Source organism: Lithobates pipiens, unplaced genomic scaffold (assembly GCF_037356315.1).
Source record: "Lithobates pipiens isolate NorthernLeopardFrog02 unplaced genomic scaffold, aLitPip1_a1.2 Scaffold_16, whole genome shotgun sequence".
Lineage (NCBI taxonomy): Eukaryota > Metazoa > Chordata > Amphibia > Anura > Ranidae > Lithobates > Lithobates pipiens.
The window spans coordinates 200,500,717-200,522,953 of record NW_027507748.1 but is presented as its reverse complement, the minus strand read 5'-3'; the positions used below and the strand labels follow the sequence as shown (position 1 = coordinate 200,522,953).

The following is a 22,237-nucleotide window of genomic DNA, read 5'->3' as shown; positions in this document are numbered from 1 at the left end:
CTCCCTTTGTATATCTTCTGAAAACTTATAGAAAAAATAACAGGGATCTGGACCCCATTCACACTCGTGTAACACGAGGTGTATATGATATTGCATGCGTTCAGGCACAAGAAAATCATGCTTTTGTTCTGGTAGGCATGTTCCAGTACCTTTTCATTTTTAAAGGCACCCCAAATGCACAAGCCATGGCATGTGACTAAATTGCACCACAAATGCACAGTAACTTATTACCATATGTTGAAGTGAGATGCAATTTAAAATAGATTCCCACGCTTTTCTGAGATGTCACGAATACGGCTGACCTAAATGCAAAGTACCTGCATAGGTGTGAACAGGTCCTTAGAACCCAGCTCTTTAAAGGGAAGTGGCCACAATTGAATTTATACAAGAATCCTAATATGCAATCTTACTCTATTTTGTAATTTTGGAAACCGATCCATGAAACACAAGGCATCCGTCTACTTTCCTTACTTCAAGACTGATCCTTGGCAGAGTTGAGAGGTCACCTTGGGTCTGACAAATGCTGCCATGCCAAAAACTGACTTCTAACAGACTTCTGGCCAATAACATATGATGTTTAACTGCTTCTGAGTGTGCATAATAGTATTCGATAGAAAAATGTAGTTGAGGGAAATGTAAACGGCTAGAGGACTGGTAATTTGCTAGTGTACACATTAGGGGGGGTTATCAGGTTGAAAGTGAGATACCTATGACTCCTTGGGAGGTTTATGTGGGGTTTATATGCTGTGGGATTCCAACTTGTTAGTTTGCCAAACTGGGTTGAATACTCTGAACATAAGCATTTTGCACCTGCCACTAATGTGCTTATACTCGAATAATAAATATAAAAAAACAACATAAGAAAAATGAATACAGGTGAATAGTGCTCAATGGAAAACATCCATACATTAATAGGAGTGGCAATTCTTCTTCTAAAAAGCAAGTAAACCGAAATACAAGAAAAAAGGCAGTTTCCACATGCTTCACTGCTCTACCAACACCAGTGCTCCCACCACTGCATGCAATGCTCGCTCCCCTCACTGTAAAACCCGGCAGGAGGTCAAACACACTTTTGCACACCAGTGCACCTCTCCTATGGGGAATGCTCCACAGTGGTCCTGAGTGGTTCATTATGGTCCCTCTAGATAGATACAGATCTAAAGCAAATAGAATGACCTCCCAGTGAACTGGTTCAACTTGGGCTCCTCAGTCTTTTACATTAGTTCCACAGTGACATATAGAAACAGAAATGCATCCAATAGTGCAGTACTAAGGGGATTAAAAACAACCTCACCACCCCAGCTAATAATCAACTCACATTTATTTAAGAATATAAAAACATTGATATAAAATCCATCAGGTGTATCTCACTTGTTGCGACTGATTCCACTGCCAGGCTCCACCTCTACTAGTTAAGCAACCTCCCACGTGGCTTAATCCTCTGTGAGCCCGCACAAATTCAGAGCCTGTTAAACACCTGCAGAGCGAGGGTGATTTGGGCTGTGTCCCCACAGATTCAGGGATCCCTCTCACTCTAATGTTGTTCCTCCTGCCCTTGTTGTCCAGGTCTTCTAAATGTCTGTTTATTTCTATTAAGTGTGAGGAGTGGGAGATTGCCACGTTCTCCAGCCTGTGCAACCTCCCTGTGTTTCCCTTTTGTCTGCACAGCAACTAACTTCTCTTTGAGGACCAGCAGGTTAGATTTAAGGTCCATTAGGGCTGCAGAGAAGGTGGATTTGATGTCGGCTGCAAAGCCTGACATGTCAGCGTAGGTCAGGGGATGGTCTGTCTGTTTGTATCCCCTACCTGTGTCTTGCGCTGCTGATAGCGAGTCCTCGCTGAAGTCTTCTTCCTCCTCTGGGACCGTGCCATTTTGTTCCCCGCCATGCTGACACAGATGGCCGACTGTAGTTTGAACAGCTCCAGTATGTTCCTGCCTGAGGTATTTGCCATGTTGCGTTTGGAGCGAGTCTGCTGGGTCTGGTAAAGCTTTTTGCCCATTTCCAGGTTGACATATGGTGAGTATCAGGCTGCAGGCTGGGTTTCTTCATGGAGCTCGTGAGCGTCCATTTTTTTAAGGGACAGTGTAAAAATAAAATAAAGAAGCGAATGCATGCCTAAGTTGTGACCACAAATGTAAACGGTGTTAAAACCACACATGTGAATTATCGCTGCAATCATTAGCACGAGAGCAATAATTCTAGCATTCTGTAATTCTAAACCGGTAACCTGTACAAATGTTTAAAGCGTCATCTATAGAGATTTTTTAAGTACCATAGTTCGTCGCTATTCCACAAGTGTGTGCAATTTTAAAGCATAACATGGGGGGGCTGTGTAATATACAGAGGAGGCTGGGTGGGGGGGCTTTGAAATGTAAAGGTGTCCAGAAGTGCGGGGGCTGTGTAATGTAAAGGGGTCCAGATTATTATCTTAACCACTTGCTGCCCGCCCACTGTCAAATGACGGAGGAGCAGTGCAGCTCTACTTCTAGGCTGACATCATGATATCACCCCAGAACGGCCACTCTTGCGCGCCCACGGGGGCACGCATCGCGACAATTGCAGCCACGCCCTGTTGCTAGGAAACGGTACAACTCCAATCTCTCTGAAGAGCAGATGATGCAGCTCTTTAACCATATGATAAGCTGTGTCCAATCACAGCCAGTCACATGTAAATGCAAAAGTGCCGGTAATAGGCTCTCATCACCTCACACTGACAGTGTGGCGAGGAGAGCCGATTGGCATCATCTCCTCGCAGGGGACACCCGAACAGGTAATCGGGGCACTGTAAAGCCACAAATTGGTGATCACTGATGCCAATCAGTCCTACTTTTTATTTTTATTTTTTTATTTTTTTTTATTGAAAGTTTTAATCATTGCAGACAAAATTACATTCGTATTGGAGAATTTAGCAAATATATCAGTATTAAAATATTTTTAAAAAATCCAACATGTCCAAGGCATCACATAAGGTCAAACCAAAAGCAAATTCTGAAATGTGTGCCCATAAGTGCCACCTCATCAGTGCAGCCTATTAGTGCCCATCAGTGAAGCCTCATCAGTTCACATCCATGAAGGAGAAAAATTACTTATTTACAAAATTTGCTGAGAAACGAAAACATTTTTTTTTCTAAATTTTCAGTCTTTTTTAATTTTTTTATTTTTTTTTAAACAAAACCAAAAAAACCCAGCAGTGATTAAATACCTCCAAAAGAAAACTCTATTGAAGAAAATGAATTTGGGTACAGTGTTGCATAACTGCACAATTGTCATTCAAAGTGTCACATCGCTGAAAGCTGAAAAATGGCCTGGACAGGAAGGGGGTGAGAGGTCCCTGTATTGAAGTGGTTAATTAGCAGGTGATTGCGGCCCTCCATGCATTCATATACTTTGAATCCAGCCGTTAAAGCGGATTTCCACCCAAAAGTGAAACTTCCACTTGTTCCTCTCCTCCCTCCTCCCTCCAGTGCCACATTTGGCACCTTTCAGGGGGAATGGGGGCCTGTTTTTGGCACATACATCAGTGGCTTGGCCTCCCTTCCCTTCTGCCAGGTCAGTGAGAGCACAGCACATTTCATGCATGCACAGTAGGGACCTGGCTGTGAAGCCAAAAGTGAACATAGGCTGCGGTGCCCTCATCGCTGGACCCCTGCACTAGATGGAGCATTGTGTGCATTTTATACTACCATTTTGCCTTGATAAGTGTTTCTCAACAACCAGGCTGTGGCCCAGTAGCAGGCTGCAGCCTTCTTGCTGGACCCTGATTTTCTGTCTGCTGTGACAGCTGTTGGAGTAGATGGGGGGGCAATGGCTTATCAAGACTGCAAGGTCTTGCGCTTCAGCCAGATCCTGGAGTGGGGTTGAAGATGTGGAGGTCTTTCTGACCACTGGATACCCTGAGTGCCCGACAGTCCCAGCAGAGTGATGTGTTCCCGTCTCCAGTTTTCCTACTAGTACAGAGTAGCAACCAGAGCCAGCAGCCAAACGCATATCTTTCTGGAGCTGCAGACTTCTCTCGCCCTGAAAACTCTTCTCTGCTTTTTGCCAGGCTTATTGCTGCTACAGTACACTGATAGGTGGCACTGATTGCCAGCACTGACTGGCTTCGCTAATGCGCACTGATTGCTGGAACTTGGGGGCAGTGGTGGGCACTGCTGCCGCTGGTGGGCACCGATTGCTGCCGCTGGTGGGCACCGATTGCTGCCGCTGGTGGGCACCGATTGCTGCCGCTGGTGGGCACCGATTGCTGCCGCTGGTGGGCACTGATTTGTGACACTGTTTTGCAATATTGTAATCCGAGCACTGATGATCAGTGCCCTGATTACATTCCTAGATGCCCCCCTGTGTGGAGATGCTGCTGATCGACACTTGTTTATATGTGATGGGCTGTGATTGGACACAGCCAATCACATGATTAAAGAGCCACTGATGCGGCTCTTTCCACAGATCGGGGTAGCGCCATGTCCTATCAACACGGCAGCCGCACGGGAGTGGCCGTTTTGGGACGCCGGCCCAGAACAGGAGCCGCACTGCCCTGCGGTCATTTGACGGTGAGCGGGCGGCAACCAGTTAAACTGTTCTAGAACTATTCTGCGTGAAACCGAGAACTACTTGGTGTCCACAAGACCCCTTATATCCACTCCAGCTTTTTTGTCTGTGCAGTTTATAAAGAAGTCAGCTTGCAGGTGCACTCTGGCACCATCCAGTTTGATTCTAATCCTGACCGTACTGGACCTCCATCTCTAAGTGTGCCTGTAACCCCTATTACTATCTCTGATTGTTGTTCAAAGTTTTCATTGTCTACTGCTAGAGAGATTTGCAAGGAGGAGTTTGTAATCTGATACAGTATGTTCTACTGTGCAGTTGGAGGATCAACCTGCTCTTCCAGGCATAGGATATTTTAGCGTTATGGATGCAAAGATATTTCCAATTTTTTAAAACCTTTCCTCTACGAGAAATGGAAGCAAACTATAGAATTGTGGGACCCTCTTGACAATGTGTAAGAGTCCCCCCCCCCCCCTTAAATGGTCTCTTCCCACTGTAGACACTTCAGTGATGCACCTTAACGTGCTTACGACCAAACAGGTTTATGATGTAGATTTCACTGACAGAAGGTTAAACTGCTCAATCAGTTTGAATTATCTAGAGTAACTCCCCATACCCTTTTGGTAATGACTCAGAATTGTGAATTCTTGTAACTATGGATTTAATGGGCACAAACCCTGCTGTCCTGAAGCTTTTGAAACAAATGCCTTGAGCCCCGCATGTTAACTGATACATAGGGGTGATGTCTGCTCACGTGCATTGGGGGGGGCTTCGGCTAAGTGCCTGGGGCATCGAGAATACTCCTGAAAAAACATTTAATTTTTTTCCCTCTGTAAGGGAAGGCAGCTTTTTGGATCTGCCCCTCAGTGTCTTTCTGATGCCACTGGCAGTCAGAGTGTGTGTCTGCCTCTACACAGAGGGTCTATGTATCATTTGTCTGATATGCCATTAGTACCATGTAGATTTGGATGATTCACAGGGCCACACATGTAAATTGCTGCCATCCCTAGGTAATACATAGAACAAACCTCAAAAATGTGGGATTTTGTAGACAATTAAAGTGAAATTTCCAACATGTTTCAAATTATGATGTTATGAATCTTCTTCAGGGAATTGTACCACTTCTTAAAAAAAAACTGCTTAAATTAGTGAACCATTGGTACAAATTATATGAAAAAATACATGTAAATCATCATCCACATGCACTTACAATGTAAAAATATGTTTAGCAGAAGCACTCCTCCAGATGACAAGGATACCATACATCTGCCATTGAAGACCTCCGCCAAATAGTTGGCAAATTATCAGAATCCATTGGTTGCCTGATGTGGGCTGCCCCAAAATACGATGGAAGGCTTGCACTGTAGGATAAGGGGGGCAAGACAAATGGTGGTAAATTCCCAGGAAGATAATTAGTATAAATTCCAGGGTATACTGGGTCAACCTGAGTGTTGTTCCATGAAAGGCTGGCCCAATAACTAAATGGAAGTTACTTTATCCTTCTTAAGCCAAGCGTGAGTTAGTCCAGGGAATCCCGTTTAATTATATCAATTGTGGCATAGGACGAAGTTCTTAAGGACTGGCGGCAAAGAAGGGAAACGACAAGGTTCTACATCAGTGAAAGGCAAGAGGAATGGCGCTGAGAGGTGCTGGTGGTGTCCCTATTATACTGTGCATGTGCGAGAGAAAGTGACACAATACACGTTGTCACCGCCATGTCTGCCCCTGCGCTGTTTAGGCTCCAAATATCTGAGAGGATCTGACGCGATACGTGTCAACCCAACGCGACTGCGTCATCTCCGCCTCCATGATCGCTGCATCACTTCCATCTCCAGGAAACAAACATCCAGAGACCAGGATAGCAGCCATGATTGGTATGATATTGGTATAACTCAGCATTCTGGGACCACACAAAGTGGGGGCGAGCACGCAAAAACGCAACCCACCTCCACATGCGCAGCCACACATACATTGCACCCACCCCGCACTCCACAACAGTATCAGAAAAGCTGAAAGGGGGGGTGAGGGAGGAGGGGGTCCAGCAACCATGACTGTAAGATTTCTAACAGCTACAGCGCAGGAAAAAATGGAAACAGGCAAACCAACCAAAGGTTCTGTTACACACAGTCTCCTATACTCCAAGAGGAGAAGTGCTTCTGCCATTACATACTATACATACTATAAATTGGCAAACATTGAGGTCTCTATATACACAAATATTATCAAAAAACCCAAAAAGATTAATCCTCTTGTTCAAAATAGACAACCCACTAATGGAAAGTCCAGACGAAAAGTTAGGACAAGAAAGAAACCCCCAGAATCCATTTGTTGCTAATCATTTAGGCCAAACAAACCATAATTGTGAGCAAGAACAAAACCAAAATGAAATGAAGATAAAAGGTTAGATCCATATATTTATATGGTATACTAGAACAAGGGAGCACAAGAATACAGACGAATGTATTCACAATATATGGTCATCAGTTTTTCCGGAGGAAAACCCATCCAGAAAAGGTCTAAAACCATCACACTCATTGAGGCCTGGATGTGTAGTTGCCTTAAGGAATCAAATCCAGCACATTTCTCGCTGGAGTAGTATCTTGTTCCAATCCCCTTCATGGGCTTGAACATGTACTCTGTCAATTTGGGCATCCTATAATTGTGTTTCATGTCGGCCAAGTGGTAATTATAGATTACCAATACTCATGCTGTGCATTGTTTTGTAACCCATTGACCTAGTTCTTTAGTTTTGCCCACATAGCCCCACACTGGCACTGCATAAGATACACCACACCTCGCGTCTTAAAATTGGCAGGTGGTTTATTTGACGCTACACAGTCTTTTGTATTTACCAAGTATTTGCAGTAAAATTTAGTGTATGAAAATATGCATAAAGCGATAATTCTCTGCTCTACGAGACTCTGGTCCAGCCAAACCTAGCATATGCTGTCCAGTTCTGGGCACCAGTCTTCAGGAAGGATGTACTGGAAATATAGTGAGTACAAAGAAGGACAACTAAGCTAATAAAAGGGTCTGGAGGATATTGGTTATGAGGAAAGGCTGCGAGCACTGAACTTATTCTCTCTGGAGAAGAGACGCTTGGGCAGGGATATGATTTTAAATTTATAAATACCGTACTGGTGACCCCACAATAGGAATACAACTTTTTCGCGGAAGAGAGTTTAACAAGACGCGTGGCCACTCATTAAAATGAGAAGAAAAGAGGTTTAACCTTTAAACTACCTAGAGGGTTCTTTACTTTAAGAGCGGCAAGGATGTGGAATTCCCTTCCACAGGCAGTGGTCTCAGCGGGGAGCATCGATAGTTTCAAAAAACTATTAGATAAGCACCTGAACGACCACAACATACAGGGAAATACAATGTAATATGGTACTGACATATAATCACACACATAGGTTGGATACCTACTATGTAACTAACTATGCATTTGAAAAATAGATGCATCTACCACTAGTTCTTTAGGCTCTTTGCATTTTAGAAAATATACTTTTGGGGGTTTAAAGTAATTTCTAGCAAAAAATGCAGATTTTGGCATGTGTGCAAAAAATGGGAAAAATTGTTCCAGTAGGCAAGTGGTTAAAGAGATTTTCTAGACAAGTAAAAAAGTCCTTATTTTTGCTTTGGTAAAAGTCTTTAGGATATTCAAATACTTGTTCATATCAATAATAGACCAGGAAGGAAAGCAGTTTCCTTCAGAGTAATGACTGCACAGCGCATGAGTGATTGTGAAAAAGAATAAGTCTGCACTCACTAATAACTAACCTTTTTCCTGCTGCCCATTGTAGGTTTTGGAAGAAATATCATGTTACTCTGAAAACAATGATGCAAAAGAACTGAAGCGTATACTAACACAACCTCATTTCATGGTAAGCAAATTATTGCCTTAAAAAAATCTTTGAATTTTTGTTTTAAAAATACAGACATGGAAGTTATACAGTTGTTTCAAAGCTGCAGACACAGTATTGTGCGTCATTAACTGAGCAGTTGCTTTTTGACCACCACTGCCGATTAAATGGGTTGTAAAGTTAGGTTTTTTATTCTTTCTGCATTAAGATAAAAAGCCGCCTTTGTGCAGCAGCCCTCCTCAGCCCCCCTAATACTTACCTGAGCCCCATCTCTGTCCATGAGTGTCTCAGCCATTAAGGACTCTCCCTCCTCTTTGGCTGAGACAATGGGCCATTAAAGTCAGTTAGCCAATTAGAAGAGATAGGGGGGTGGGGCCGAACCACAGTTCTTTGTCTGAATGGACACACAGAGCTGCAGTTGCCACCATAGCAAGCTGTTTGCTGTGGGGGCACACTCAACAGGAGGGAGGGGCCAGGAGCACAGAAGAGGGACCTGAGAAGAGGAGGATTGGGGCTGCTCTGTGCAAATCCACAGCAACAGAGCAGGTAAGTATAACATGTTTGGTAATTTTATAGAAAAAAAAACAAGACTTTACAATCACTTTAATATTTGTGAAAGTGTGTGCAGTCTTAAATCATCTAGTAAAATAACTTTTTTGAATTCGAATACATTTTAGAAAAAGTGGGGTCTCATAAATTTGTAGATTTGTACCCAGTAACACAATGCATAATCTGTTATAACCGCTTTGAGTTTGCCTGTATTAACACTGTTATTTTTAACATATAAAACTAGAAAGAATATTAAATTGCTGATTTTGTAGGAAGCTATATTCAAACCTGCAAAAGGGGCAAAGTGCTAAACTGGTGAGGATGAGTAAACAGGACAAAATAACTGACAGCTAGGGATGCGCCGCAAATTATCGGTGGCTTGCCGATAGTAAAAAAAAAAAAAGTGCTGACAATGGCAAAATTGCCCCCATTAACGTCGGTGCAAAATCTAACCACCCCAACCCCCCACATTGACTTCAGTGCAAAATCGCACCCCATTTTCTTCAATGTAAAAACAGCAGCCACATTAATTAAATTTTTTTTTTTTTTTTTTTATTGTTTTTGTTTTTGGCCAAGTGCATCCTGAATTCTTTGCCATCAAGTGATTTAATTTACCTATGCGTGAGTCCCACCAGCACTGCTTAAAACATCCCTAAAAATTATATCTAGCTACTCTGATTGTTCTTAAATATTGGGTAACTCAGGCCCTGGGCATTGCATTTTAGGGAGGTGTGGATAAACACAAAAAGGGGTTTTGAGGGGATCACTGGTTGTGCCATATTTGCAAATAACTGACAATCAAAGTTACACCAACCTGTATATAAGCATCTTGAAAGCAAGCAACTAAATATCTCAAGGTTGACCTCACACCTATGCATGATGCCTGTCCTGCAGTGCTTTGTGTGTTCTGCGTCTCTATAGGCTATGATAAAACAATGCAGGCATATATTGCATTGCAGCGCATTATAATACACAAATGCACGGCCACAGAGAGTTTATTTTTTTCTAAGTCAACAGATGTGCACCCTAAAGCACGCCTGCCAGTTTTAATAGGCCCCTTGGTATGCTGGTACACATGTACAGTGGCCATAAAAAATAATCGCCTCCCCACCCCTTAAAATCACATTTGTTTCTATGCAGCTTGAAATTAATACAGACACAGCTTTTCAGCTTTTGCTTTATCTAGTTGTATTTACTTTCAATACAAAAAAAATTCAAAACAGAATCACTGAGTTTGAAAAAGGATCACCCCCTCATAAAAATGACTTCTAAACTCAATCCGGTGGAGCTAATTTTTTACCTGGCACATATCAGTCCTTGGTAGTGCAACTGAAGCAAACAATCAACTATGGGTGGCAAGGCACTGTCAAAAGATCACTGGGATAAAGTTGTGAACAGGCACAAGTAAGAAGATAGATACAAAAAGAATTCAAAGGCTTTATCAATATCTAGAAGTATAGTGAAGTCTAATATTAAAAAAAGTGGAAGGTATTTGTGACAGTAGGTGGGGAATCCCATCTCTGCACCCGCTGTCAGAATTTAAAAGCCATGCTGGGCTCCACCCACACGGCCACGCCTTTCATTCACATAGTTCTCTAAATGAATGAACTTCAAGTACCGTCGCCCTCTGGCCAACAGTGAGCTCTCGTAGTCCATAGTTCCACCATTCAGTAACTATCCATATCAGAAGTATGGACAAACGATGTGCTGGGAGTCTGCAGGATCAGACATTGCACCTGCGATTTGCTGATTGCAAATTCAATGCCTTAAGGCTGCAGAGTAAAAAAATAAATAAATGCACTTTTTTACATGCAAAAAGATGTGCCTTTATTATTTTTTGTAAAAGGTGAGCTTGGCCTTTAAGGAACCTACTGACAAGATGCTGGAATAATTTTTTATCTGACAGTCCATCAAATTTTATCTGCGACAGATTACTGGATGCTAGTTGTTTTCTGTCTTAGACATCACTTTTTTTTGGTGCACAGTTTGAGGTGGCTTAGGTGTTGGTCCCAACTACCCTTTGTGGGAGACCATCTTTTTGTCTTCTCTCTGGATGATGGTATTAACAAGGTGACTGGAGTAACACACTCACTCCAGCTGTGCAAAAATAAGGATCATTGGCACAGGCCACCACTTTCCTATCCAGCATAAAACATTTTAGTGTTACTCCAAAAGCTGCAGATAAATCTGCCTCAGAATGAAGGTCCACACCACCACTTTCATCTCACATCTGATGACCTTTGCAGAGATCTGGGGAGTTCACATAACTGATGCTTAGATCTAGGAGGTAGTATCTACAGGTTGCAAGATTGTTTTGCCTCTGCCCTCAACCTAAATTTTTTATTTTTTTTTACACATCTTATCATGTCTTGATAATTTCGGATGGGCCTTTTTACTCAAACTTGTTAAGACTTCTGAAACCCAAAGGGGGTCTTTGTATCATCCAGGAGTTAAAGGCTCTCAACACCTTTGTACACCCTCAAGGGTTTTGGATAGTATTAGTTTTGTCAGCTACTGCCTTCCTTCATCACAGAGACTTCTCAACATTCATACACATAAAGGATGCATATTTACATACTTTTCCAAGTCACCAGCAATTACTTCGCATTGGCATGGATAGCAACCACTATCCATTTGTGGCTCTTCCTTTTGGTCTTGCCTCGACCCCAAGAGTGTTTACAAAAGTCCTTGATTATTTCTGGACCTACTTCGCAAAGGTATCCTGCTTATCGAATATCTGTTGCTGCGTGAACAGACCTCTCTGACTTTGGACTCTAGTGTATCAATCATGCTGCTGATATTGGAGGATTTTAGATGGATACTAAATACTGAGAAGTCATCCTTTATTCTGTCACATCACTTGGAATATTTTGGCTTTCTCATTGATACCCTTTCAAGCCAAGGACTTCTGCTTTAGGAAATGTTAAAGAAACTTCAGGGGCAAGTTTGGCAGCTTTAAACATAACAGTCTGAGATATATATCTGCATGCGAGTGCTTGGTTTGATGGCATCCACATTTTAAAGCTGTTCTATTTGCTAACGGCGTGAGGCAAGTCTGGAATTTCTCTGGACAAGGTCTGGCTACATTCTCGAACAAAGAGGCAGTGCTGGCTTCTCTCCCCTGCATTGTTGAAGGGTGACTTGCATTTTTGGCAGACAAGTGTTTTTTGGTTTTTCTTTCTTTCGTTCTTCTTTACTTTGTTCAGGATTGTTGCTCTCTGGAGTAATCCAAAGTTTTAATCAACATCCCGACATTCTTTTGTCATTACTTCATTGGACCTGCCTTCTGAGTTCAATTGGCCAATTTCACAGGAGTGGTGAGACAAATTAAAATCTATTGTGTCCTGAGTGGAGATTAATGTTCCAGTGATCTCCCCAATGATCATTTCATGGAGAATGTACAGGTCTTCAACAGGCATTGGGGGAAATGGTGTCCCCATCTAAAGATATTTCAAGACATACAGTGCTCAGCATAAATAAATGTCCAGGCAATTACAAAAGAAAATGTCCTCATGAAAAAAAAATCTGTAATATGTATGTACGAGCGTATAAATATATACAAATCTATAAAAAATAAATAAATAAATAAATATATATATATATATATATATATATATATATATATATATATATATATATATATATATATATATATATACACGCCATTAAAAAAATAAACTCTATTGAATACGTGCAATAGTATGTGCATTGCCAGTGTGGGGACTTCTACAGAGCTGGCTCTCCTTTCCATGATACCATGGCCCACCTCAAAGATTACAAAGAACATCATGAGACACTGTCTTATGGCCGGCTGCACATATAGCCATTTTTCGTCACTGGAAAACAAATGGCCAAAATGTATTCAGCCACATGTCTTTGGTAAATAAAAAGTCAATAACTGTATATTTATTGGTTTGCGCAAAAGTTGTCACATCTACAAACTAAGGTACGTTTTCTGGAATTTACGCAGCTTTTAGTTTGACTGCCTATCTAATTTCTTGAGGTGCTAAAATGGCAGGGCAGTACAAAACCCCCCCAAATGACCCCATTCTGGAAAGTAGACACCCTAAGGAAATTGATAAGAGGCATGTTGAGCCCATTGAATATTTTATTTTTTTGCCTCAAGCGATTGAATGACACAAAGTTGTCACTAAATGATATATTGCTCACACATGCCATGGTTATATGTGGAATTGTACCCCAAAATACATTCTGCTGCTTCTCCTGAGTACGGGGATACCACATGTGGTCGACTTTTTGGAAGCCTAGCCGCGTACGTGGCCCCGAAAACCAAGCACCGCCTTCAGGATTTCTAAGGGCATACATTTGTAATTTCACTCCTCACTACCTATCACAGTTTTGAAGGCCATAAAATGCCAAGATGGCACAAAACACCCACAAATGACCCCATTTTAGAAAGTAGACACCCCAAGCTATTTGCTGAGAGGCATGTTGAGTCCATGGAATATTTTATATTTTGCCACAAGTTGCGGGAAAATTACAACCTTTTTATTTATTTTTATTTTTTTCACAAAGTTGTCACTAAATGATATATTGCTCACACATGCCATGGGCATATGTGAAATGACACCCCAAAATAAATTCTGCTGCTTCTCCTGAGTACGGGGATACCACATATGTGGGACTTTTTGGGAGCCTAGCCGCGTACGGGGCCCCGAAAACCAAGCACCGCCTTCGGGCTTTCTAAGGGCGTAAATTTTTGACTTTACTCCTCACTACCTATTACAGTTTTGAAGGCCATAAAATGCCAAGATGGCACAAACCCCCCCCCCCCCCCCCGCGCCGCCCCCAAATGACCCCATTTTGGAAAGTAGACACCCCTAAATTTAGGGGTACACTAGTGAGACTCACAGGTAAAAAAGCACCTAGGCTGTCAGCGACTGTATCAAAACGCTACAAAAAAAACTGTTAGCGATCGCAGGGATCAGGCCTGACTCTGCGAACGCTGCAGTTATGTGTGTTGTGTTTTGTAAGTGACAGTGATCGATCGATCGATACTGCACTTGGGTGGGCTGAGCTGGGCTTGGCGGAGGGGCTAAACGCAGGTGCTAGCAGGTTTCTGGGCTGATCCCGCTAACAATGCGTTTTGGGAAACCTAAACTGCTGGCGACGCTAATATAGATCTGATCAGATACTATATTACTAAGGGAGGTGTATGCTTTGCGCGTGGGTGTTAGCGGTACTGGCACTAACCTGACGCTGCCTGGGGCGACGCAGACCTTATCTGACCCTCAAACTTATATCACCCGCCGGGTGATCAGGGGGTTAAACCTTTATTAGGTAATAAATGGCGGGTGCCCTGAAACTATAAAAAAATAACTAACCAACCAGCGTCACCTGTAATAGTTATATGGTGATCACTGGTGAAAGGGTTAACTAGGGGGCAATCAGGGGGCTTTATGCGGTAGTATATGGGGGTCCCTGGCGCTATAAAAGCTGCGGCGAACCTAAATGCCTACCTACCTAACTAGCGTCACCTGTGACACTAATACAGCGATCAGAAAAACGATCGCTTATTAGGCTGGGTTCACACTGGAGCAATGCGGGAACGCCACGAATCCGCGGCGGGTTTCCCGCATCACACTGCCCTATGCGAACTGCTGGGAGTGTCAGTGAAATGTTAATGACACCCCCAGATCAGTTCGCATATCGCAGTGCGATCTGCAAACTCTGACAGGAATCGGATCGCATGGTGTGAACACCCATGCGATCCGATTCTGCTGCGGACCAAAAAAAGGGTCCCGTGCGAGTTTGCGGCGGGTGCGATGCGAATTCAGCCATACTATCTGTATGGCTGAACTCGAATCGCACAGAGATCGGATGTGATTTGCAGTGCGGTGCAAAATCACATCCGTTCTCATAAACCGCTGCAATGTGAACCCAGCATTAGTGACACTGGCGACGGGGGGTGATCACGGGGTTAAACCTTTATTGGGGGGGTAGGGGGGTACCCTAGAACTAAAGGGGGCTAACCCTAACTGCCCTAACAGTTATTACAGTCACAAATGACACCAATGCAAAAAAAAATAAAAAATAATGCAATTGGTGTCACTGTGACTGGGGGTGCAGGGGTGATTGGGGGGGTGAAGGGGGGGTGAGAGTGTGCCTGGCATGTTCTACTGTAAGTGTAGTGTGTTGGTGCAACTCACCGATCCTCTCTCCTCGGTGCCGGAACAAAAAATACCGACACGGAGGAGAGATTACATCACTTCCTCTGCCTGTGTTTACATTACAGGAGAGGAAGTGATGTCACGCCTCACTTCCATTCGTCAGGAGCGATCGCGAGGGGGTGGCCATAAACGAATGGCCGCCCCCTCATCCCGGATCGCTCCTGAACTGATACCGACCGCCACTGGCACCGGGGGGGGCCCGATCTGGCCCCCCACCCGCGGGAAGGCAGGGACGTAGAGGTACGCCCATATGCCTGCCCGTGCCATTCTGTTGACGTACATCGTCGTGCGGCGGTCGGCAAGTGGTTAAAGTGTTCAAACTGTTATTAATAAGACCGCTGTTCATACTTTACCTTGTAATTGGAAATGTTTTAAATTTAAAAGATATTTGAACTAAAGTAATAAACCGATACATAGTGAATTCCAAAACAAAGTCCACTTGTGTAAACGCAAGGCAAAAAAGTTCTCTTCATCCACCACCACAAATAGTTTATCGAAGCACTGTCTTGTGCCACCACCCAAAGGAAAGCAGCACCCTCTTTTTTTGGCCTCCAAATCAAGGAAGGTCAAACAGCCCTTAAAAGATCCACCCATGGGATGACTTCTCCACTCTTAAATGAATCCCAAAAGAATTGACCATATCTTGAGGACTGGAATCCAATAATGTTTTCCAAAGAAATAATTTTACAATGGTGAAATACCTTTTAATAAAATGTATTCACGAACATGGTAGAAATGTGGTTTAAGCAATAATGAAACATCCATAAAAGTGCCAGATGGCATAAAGACACATGGCTCATAGAGTTCCTCAATGTCAGTGAACATGGTGATGTCATGCGACCCTCCAACAATGTGGAAATTTCATCACATTGGCGTCCTCCAGTTCTGGGAAATTATTGTCTCGATATTTACATATCCTCCATCTGCACTGGAATGCTCATTGAAGGAAAGGGTTCAAGAACTGCTGTAAATTCCACCAATGTCATATTCAAATACAGTACACAATGGAGCGATGTCTTTCGAGTCACTCGGAAGAGAGAGAAGGGTTTGAGGCAGCCTGCATCCACAAAAGATCAGTGGTTAGTTATCCAAGATGCTTGAAACAGCCTGCCTGCCAAGTTCCTTTTAAAAACCTGTGTGCACAAGCACTGTGTATCCTACTGTAGAAGAATTAACGCTAGTTTGAAGCCAAAGGGTAGTAACACCAAATTATTTGATTTTGATTTTTCTTCTGTTCGCTCACTTTGCGTTTTGTAAATTGATAAAAATAATGAAATGATTCACACCTTCACACCTGCCCCCCAAAAAATTGCACAGTACTACAGGTTAGCAAAATGGTGCTACAAGTTACACATTAACTTTACTTGCCTATTCTAGAGAATCAGTTAACCGATCTACTATTAAAAACACCCTTGCTTCAGTTTTTCATTGACTGTGTTTATTTGCTCAATAAACATTCTTAACTCTCAGCTTTTAGATTTGATGTTTGTTATAGCACTGTTTCTGGATTCTTGTACTTAATCACAGGATGTGAATAACAATTTGCAAGCACAGCCATATTGTGTGTGCCTGATCACAGATAAGGGAATAGTTGAAACTTTTTCTTTCTCATGAAAAACGCAAGGGAAAAAATCTGGAGCCAGTGCCAGCCTGGATATAAAGCACCCCTACAAACAATAGTTCCTATTGATTTCTGCATCCTTTGAGAAATGCTGCTAAGTGCGTATTACCTCTTTGTGAGAGAATAGATGCAAGGAAAGGTATTGGTATACAGAAGATTAGCTAAGAGACATAGCATTAGGAATGTCAGTATGAAGTTGTATCTCCAGTGTGTCATAAACTAGTTTAAAGACTATGGCTTGTGAACTGCTAAAAGATAAGCGAGTATATTCTTTAAATTACTAAATTTGTGTTTAATAATGTAAGACATGAAAATAACGGGTCTAAATAAAATGCAGAAAAATAATTGGAAATAAACCACACTACGAAAGCAGCCAGTAAGAATATGGGCATCTTTCATTAACCTGTATAAATTGTGTGTCCATGCCTTCAAAAGGTAACTGTTGACTCAAAGCATAATGGGTATGATTAGAGGGGGGAATACTACCATTGCATCATAGAAGGGTTTTTTCCTTAATCGTGTATCCCATTACTGAATAAATTTAGGAGGAGGACAAAAGTGTGGAAACGTCTGCCATTATCTGTGGCAGGTCGCTGTAATTTAATCAAAATGATATGGATGCCGCAGCTTCTCTATGTATTGCATAACTCCCCAATTTGGTTATATAAAATGTGGTTTGAAAAGATACAGTGTTCAGGGAACTGATTTGGAAGGGTGGGTCAGCAAGAATACGATTGAGTACTTTGCAGTTACAAAAACAGGAAGGAGGCGTATCGCTCCCACACCCCTTTAGCTATTTCCTCGCGTCACAACTCCAGTATATGGGGGGGTGTAATTTAGAAGGGGGAGAGGTAGGGAGAAAAATGCTCCTACAAAACACACCGCATGACTCAACAGCGGAATCTCTGCAGGCAGGATCCTTTCCATTAGGACTCCCTACTTTGAGTTTAATGATGAGAGTGTGGGACACAGAGAAGGCCATATTAAAATACAGAGGATTTAATGAGCATACCCCCTTATGGAAGAATAGCAAATTGGGAGAACTGCAGAAGATGGGGACAGTAAGAGAATGGGAGAGATGTGCAATAAAATTTATCGCCCAGCTATACTAAGATGGTGCCCTGAATACATTTCAGGAACTGAGACTATTTTGCTCTACCAAATAAATCCTTCTATAAGTATTTGCAGGTCAGGCACGCACTGGAGGAGCAGTTTAGAGGGAGGACTTTAGAATGAAGCACAATTCCAGTTCTTCAAAAAAGATTTAATGCAGAAACAGGGAAAGGTTTAATTTCGAAAATATACCCACATATAAAAAGGGGAGAATGGGAGGGATAGAGACCCCTATATACAAGAGGAAGTGGGAAAAAGATGTAGGAGATATCTCCGAAATACAATGGAATAGAATTCTTGAACTGGCTCCATTGGTATCACTCTCTCCCTCTCAGAGCATGTCACATCTGTTCTTATTATATAGAACCCATTATACTCCTCGTAACCTTTTTCAATTTGGCCGACGCCCGGACGCAAGCTGCCCCTGGTGCGGGGACATAGAGGGAGACATGATTCACATGTTTTGGAGATGCCCGAAGTTGAACCGCTACTGGACGGAGATGACAGGAACCATTGATCGGGTGTTTGGAACCTCTACCAGATTGGAGGCGAAGTATTGTCTCCTGGGATTAGTTGAAGGAGATGGAAACCCGGGAAGCAGCCAGACAGCGGTTCTGAGATGCCTATTTCAGGCAAGGAAACTGATTGCCCTAAGATGGTTGTCGGTGTCGCCTCCGTCCAGTAGAGAATGGATAAATAGCATGAATGTGGTAATTCTTAAAGAGAACGTGTTCTATATAAAACAAGGGACTATAAAATATTTAAAATATAACAAGATTTGGAAACCTTGGTGGGAAGCCAGAGGGATTGATATGTGAATAATAATAGTGTTGAAAAATATTCTAACAATGAAAAGTGACCCAATAGGAATTAAAATAAGAGGGCAAATGAAGAGCATGGAAGTGTGCGAGAATGGGGATGAGAGGGAAGCGCGATAGAGTAGGAATCTAGATTAAATGGAACATCAGATAGGATGGCCCCCATGATACCAATCCCTTCTTAGGCCACCCAAGATATGAACGATTCTTTTTTTTTTTTTTTGTTATATTCTTATCTGATAAGGCGATGGGAGAGAGACTGAGGGGATGTTTAATTTTGATGTATTTTGTAAACAAAATATCTTAACCACTTCAATACCGGGCACTTAAACACCTTCCTGCCCAGACCAATTTTGAGCTTTCAGCGCTGTCGCAGTTTGAATGACAATTGCGCGGTCATGCTATACTGTACCCAAATGAAATTTTTATCATTTTTTTCCCACAAATAGAGCTTTCTTTTGGGGGTATTTGATCACCTCTACGGTTTTTATTTTTTGCGCTACAAATAAAAAAATACCGAAAATTTTGAAAAAAAAAATGTTTTTTTTTGTTTCAGTTTCAAAACTTTGTAAATAAGTACGTTTTCTCCTTCACTGATGGGCACTGATGGGGCTACACTGATGGGCACTGATAAGGTGGCACTGATGGGCACCAATGAAGTGGCACTGATAGGCGGCACTGATGGGCGACACGGATGGGCGACACGGACGGACACTGATAGGTGGCACAAATTGGCACTGATAGCTGGCACGGATGGGCGGCACGGATGGGCATGGATAGGCGGCACAGGTGGGCATGGATAGGCGGCACAGGTGGGCATGGATAGGCGGCACAGGTGGGCATGGATAGGCGGCACAGGTGGGCATGGATAGGCGGCACAGGTGGGCATGGATAGGCGGCACAGGTGGGCACTCATAGGCGGCACAGGTGGGCACTCATAGGCGGCACAGGTGGGCACTCATAGGCGGCACAGGTGGGCACTCATAGGCGGCACAGGTGGGCACTCATAGGCGGCACAGGTGGGCACTCATAGGCGGCATCGGTGTTATAGTAATGGATGCCAATCAGTGCCAAACAATAATGCATGCCAATCAGTGATGCCCATTGTGGGCACTGATTGGCATCCATTATGGGCACTGATTGGCACCCATTGTGCTGACTGGCATCCCTGGTGGTCTAGGGAGGATTATGGATTTTATTACCTTTTCCCTGGTGGTCTAGTGGTGTCCCTGGTGGTCCAGTGTGGGCATCCTCGGGGGGGCTGTGCTGATAATCGATCAGCACAGACCCCCCCTGTCAGAGGAGCAGCCGATCGGCTCTCCTCTACTCGCGTCTGACAGACGTGAGTGAGGGAAAGCCGATCACCGGCTCTTCCCATTTACACTGTGATCAGCCGTGATTGGACACGGCTGATCACATGGTAAAGAGTCTCCGTCGGAGACTCTTTACCGAGATCGTAGTTGCCGGGTGTCAGACTGACACCCCGCAACAACGATCGCCGCGAAGCGGCTCATAATCCTAATCACGTCATATGACGTCCGGTTAGGATTATGAAACCACTTTGCCGCCGTCAATTTGTAATAGGGCGGGCGGCAAGTGGTTAAATATCTTAATAAAGGTTTAAACCCCGCCCCCCCCCCCCCCCCCCCCCCCCCCGTGCCCAGTGTCAAAGTGGCCTAAGACGAGACCATTTCTGGTCTAACAGTTCACAATGAATGTAATTAAAAGGATAAACTCCAGGCAGTTTGCTAGTCGGGAATACCACTCTACTATTTATGCCTAAGTGTTACTGCTGCTTGTTTTGGTCTCTGTTCATTGGACAGATGTGATTATGATGATTCTAAAAGTCAGCAGTTACAAATACTGCAGCTGCTGACTTTTAAAATAAGGACACTCACTTGTCCCAAGGTCCAGCGATGTCAGTGCCTGAGGCCAAACCGTGCCTCGGTCCTCAGATGCTGCCGCCACCATCTTTGGTAAGGGAATCAGGAAACTAAGCCTTGCGGCTTCAATTCCTGGTTCCCTACTGCGCTTGCATGAGTCGCGCAGCACAATCTGAATGGTCCCTGCTGTCTCTGGGACCCGTGTGTGTCCCAGCAGACAGAGTGGCGGGACAGCAAGAGGCATAGACTCCTTTCTGGGACAGGTATCTGCACCCCTCTCCCCCCCCCCTGGTGCCAAATGTGACAACGGAGGGGAGGAGGGTTCCGAAAAGCGGAGGTTCAATTTTTGTGTGAATCTCAGCTTTAAGTGTGTGGCAGACATTTAGAGTTTGTAAGGCTTCATTTAGATATGCAGTTGGGGGTTGAGCAATGTTTTTCCACCTACATAAACTGCCCCTCCCCCTCCCTTAGGCTCCAGTAGGCAACAGATGAGGATGGTTACATGCCACAGTCACGATGCTTCATGTCCATGGCAAATTTTACCTGACGCCCGCCTTTCGAACACTGCACACTCTAGCAAATGGGGAAGCACGGCAAGTGCCCTGCAACTGAATGCGATGCACACAGTTGCAGTGTGTTTGTCGGCAGAGAATGGGATTAAAACAGGCAGTGAGGAGGAGTCACATTGCTTCCTCTCCACTTGTCAGTAGCCTCTGAAGTGCAATCTGAACGCGGACTGAGCTTCAGGAGAAATGGAGATTTAGACGCATGTCTATATGTACTCTAAGAATATTAATAACTTCTCCAAGCCATGGAAAAATTTTATTTTTTATTAAATTAACAAACATGTTAACGGTTTTGCACAGAACAGCCCCAATCCTCCACTTCTCTGGTCCTCTGCCAGCGCTCCTGGCTTCTGCCAAGTGCCCCCATAGCAAGCCGCTTGCTATGGGGGCATTCGTGTTTGCGTTCTCCTCAGCCCTGCTTTGTGTATCCATAAGTTAGACAGAGCAGGACTTGGCCCTGCCCCTGTTCCCTCCTTACTGGCTCTGACAGCAGCAGGACCCAATGTCTCCCACTGCTTGGCTCTCGTGCACATCGCTGGATCGAGATAAGGGCTGGTTTATACTGTATATAATGATACTGGGCTCGGTGAGGGTGAAGCAATACAATAATAGGAGTGGAATAGTTTATTTAATAAGTTATTGCAGATGGTTTGAGCTTTTATTTTTTTTTATTTATTTTTTTTTGTTATATATTAGGTGAGATGCAGCAGGAGGGAGTCGGCAAGGTCAAAGCCCCATTCTACACAATGGGACTTTAACTGACCCCCCCCCTTTTGGCCTGGAAGAAACATTGGGGAGCCTCACCTCTTGTGTCCCTAGGTGGGCTGTTGCTGTGTCTACTCGCCGTTCTTCATTGCAGTTGTAGCGTTTATTGCTGCCGGATTGCCAGTTTCTCAATTGCTCCCACTAAAGTTCTCTATTTTTAAGATAAATGTCCCTTTTCACAGTAGAAACATAATATTAAGCTTTTATACTTCAAGATATATTGATAACTAGGGATGGTTATCATCAAAATTGGTTTTAAAAATGCTAGATGGTTACTTTTTATATTGTTCAGCTTTATTGTTCAGTGTATCCCCATATTTC

At 43.4% G+C, this 22,237-nt stretch overlaps 1 protein-coding gene across 16 annotated transcripts in view; it reads left to right on the top strand.

The window, feature by feature from the left end:
* The window catches only part of CASK (calcium/calmodulin dependent serine protein kinase), a 486,621-nt gene that overhangs the window by 387,590 nt on the left and 76,794 nt on the right, over positions 1–22,237 (top strand). For all 16 annotated transcript variants that reach the window (XM_077480904.1, XM_077480896.1, XM_077480902.1 and 13 more), the window contains one exon: positions 8,351–8,431. In XM_077480904.1, coding sequence (XP_077337030.1) covers positions 8,351–8,431 — 81 coding nt within the window. The remainder of the gene's footprint in view (positions 1–8,350; positions 8,432–22,237) is intronic.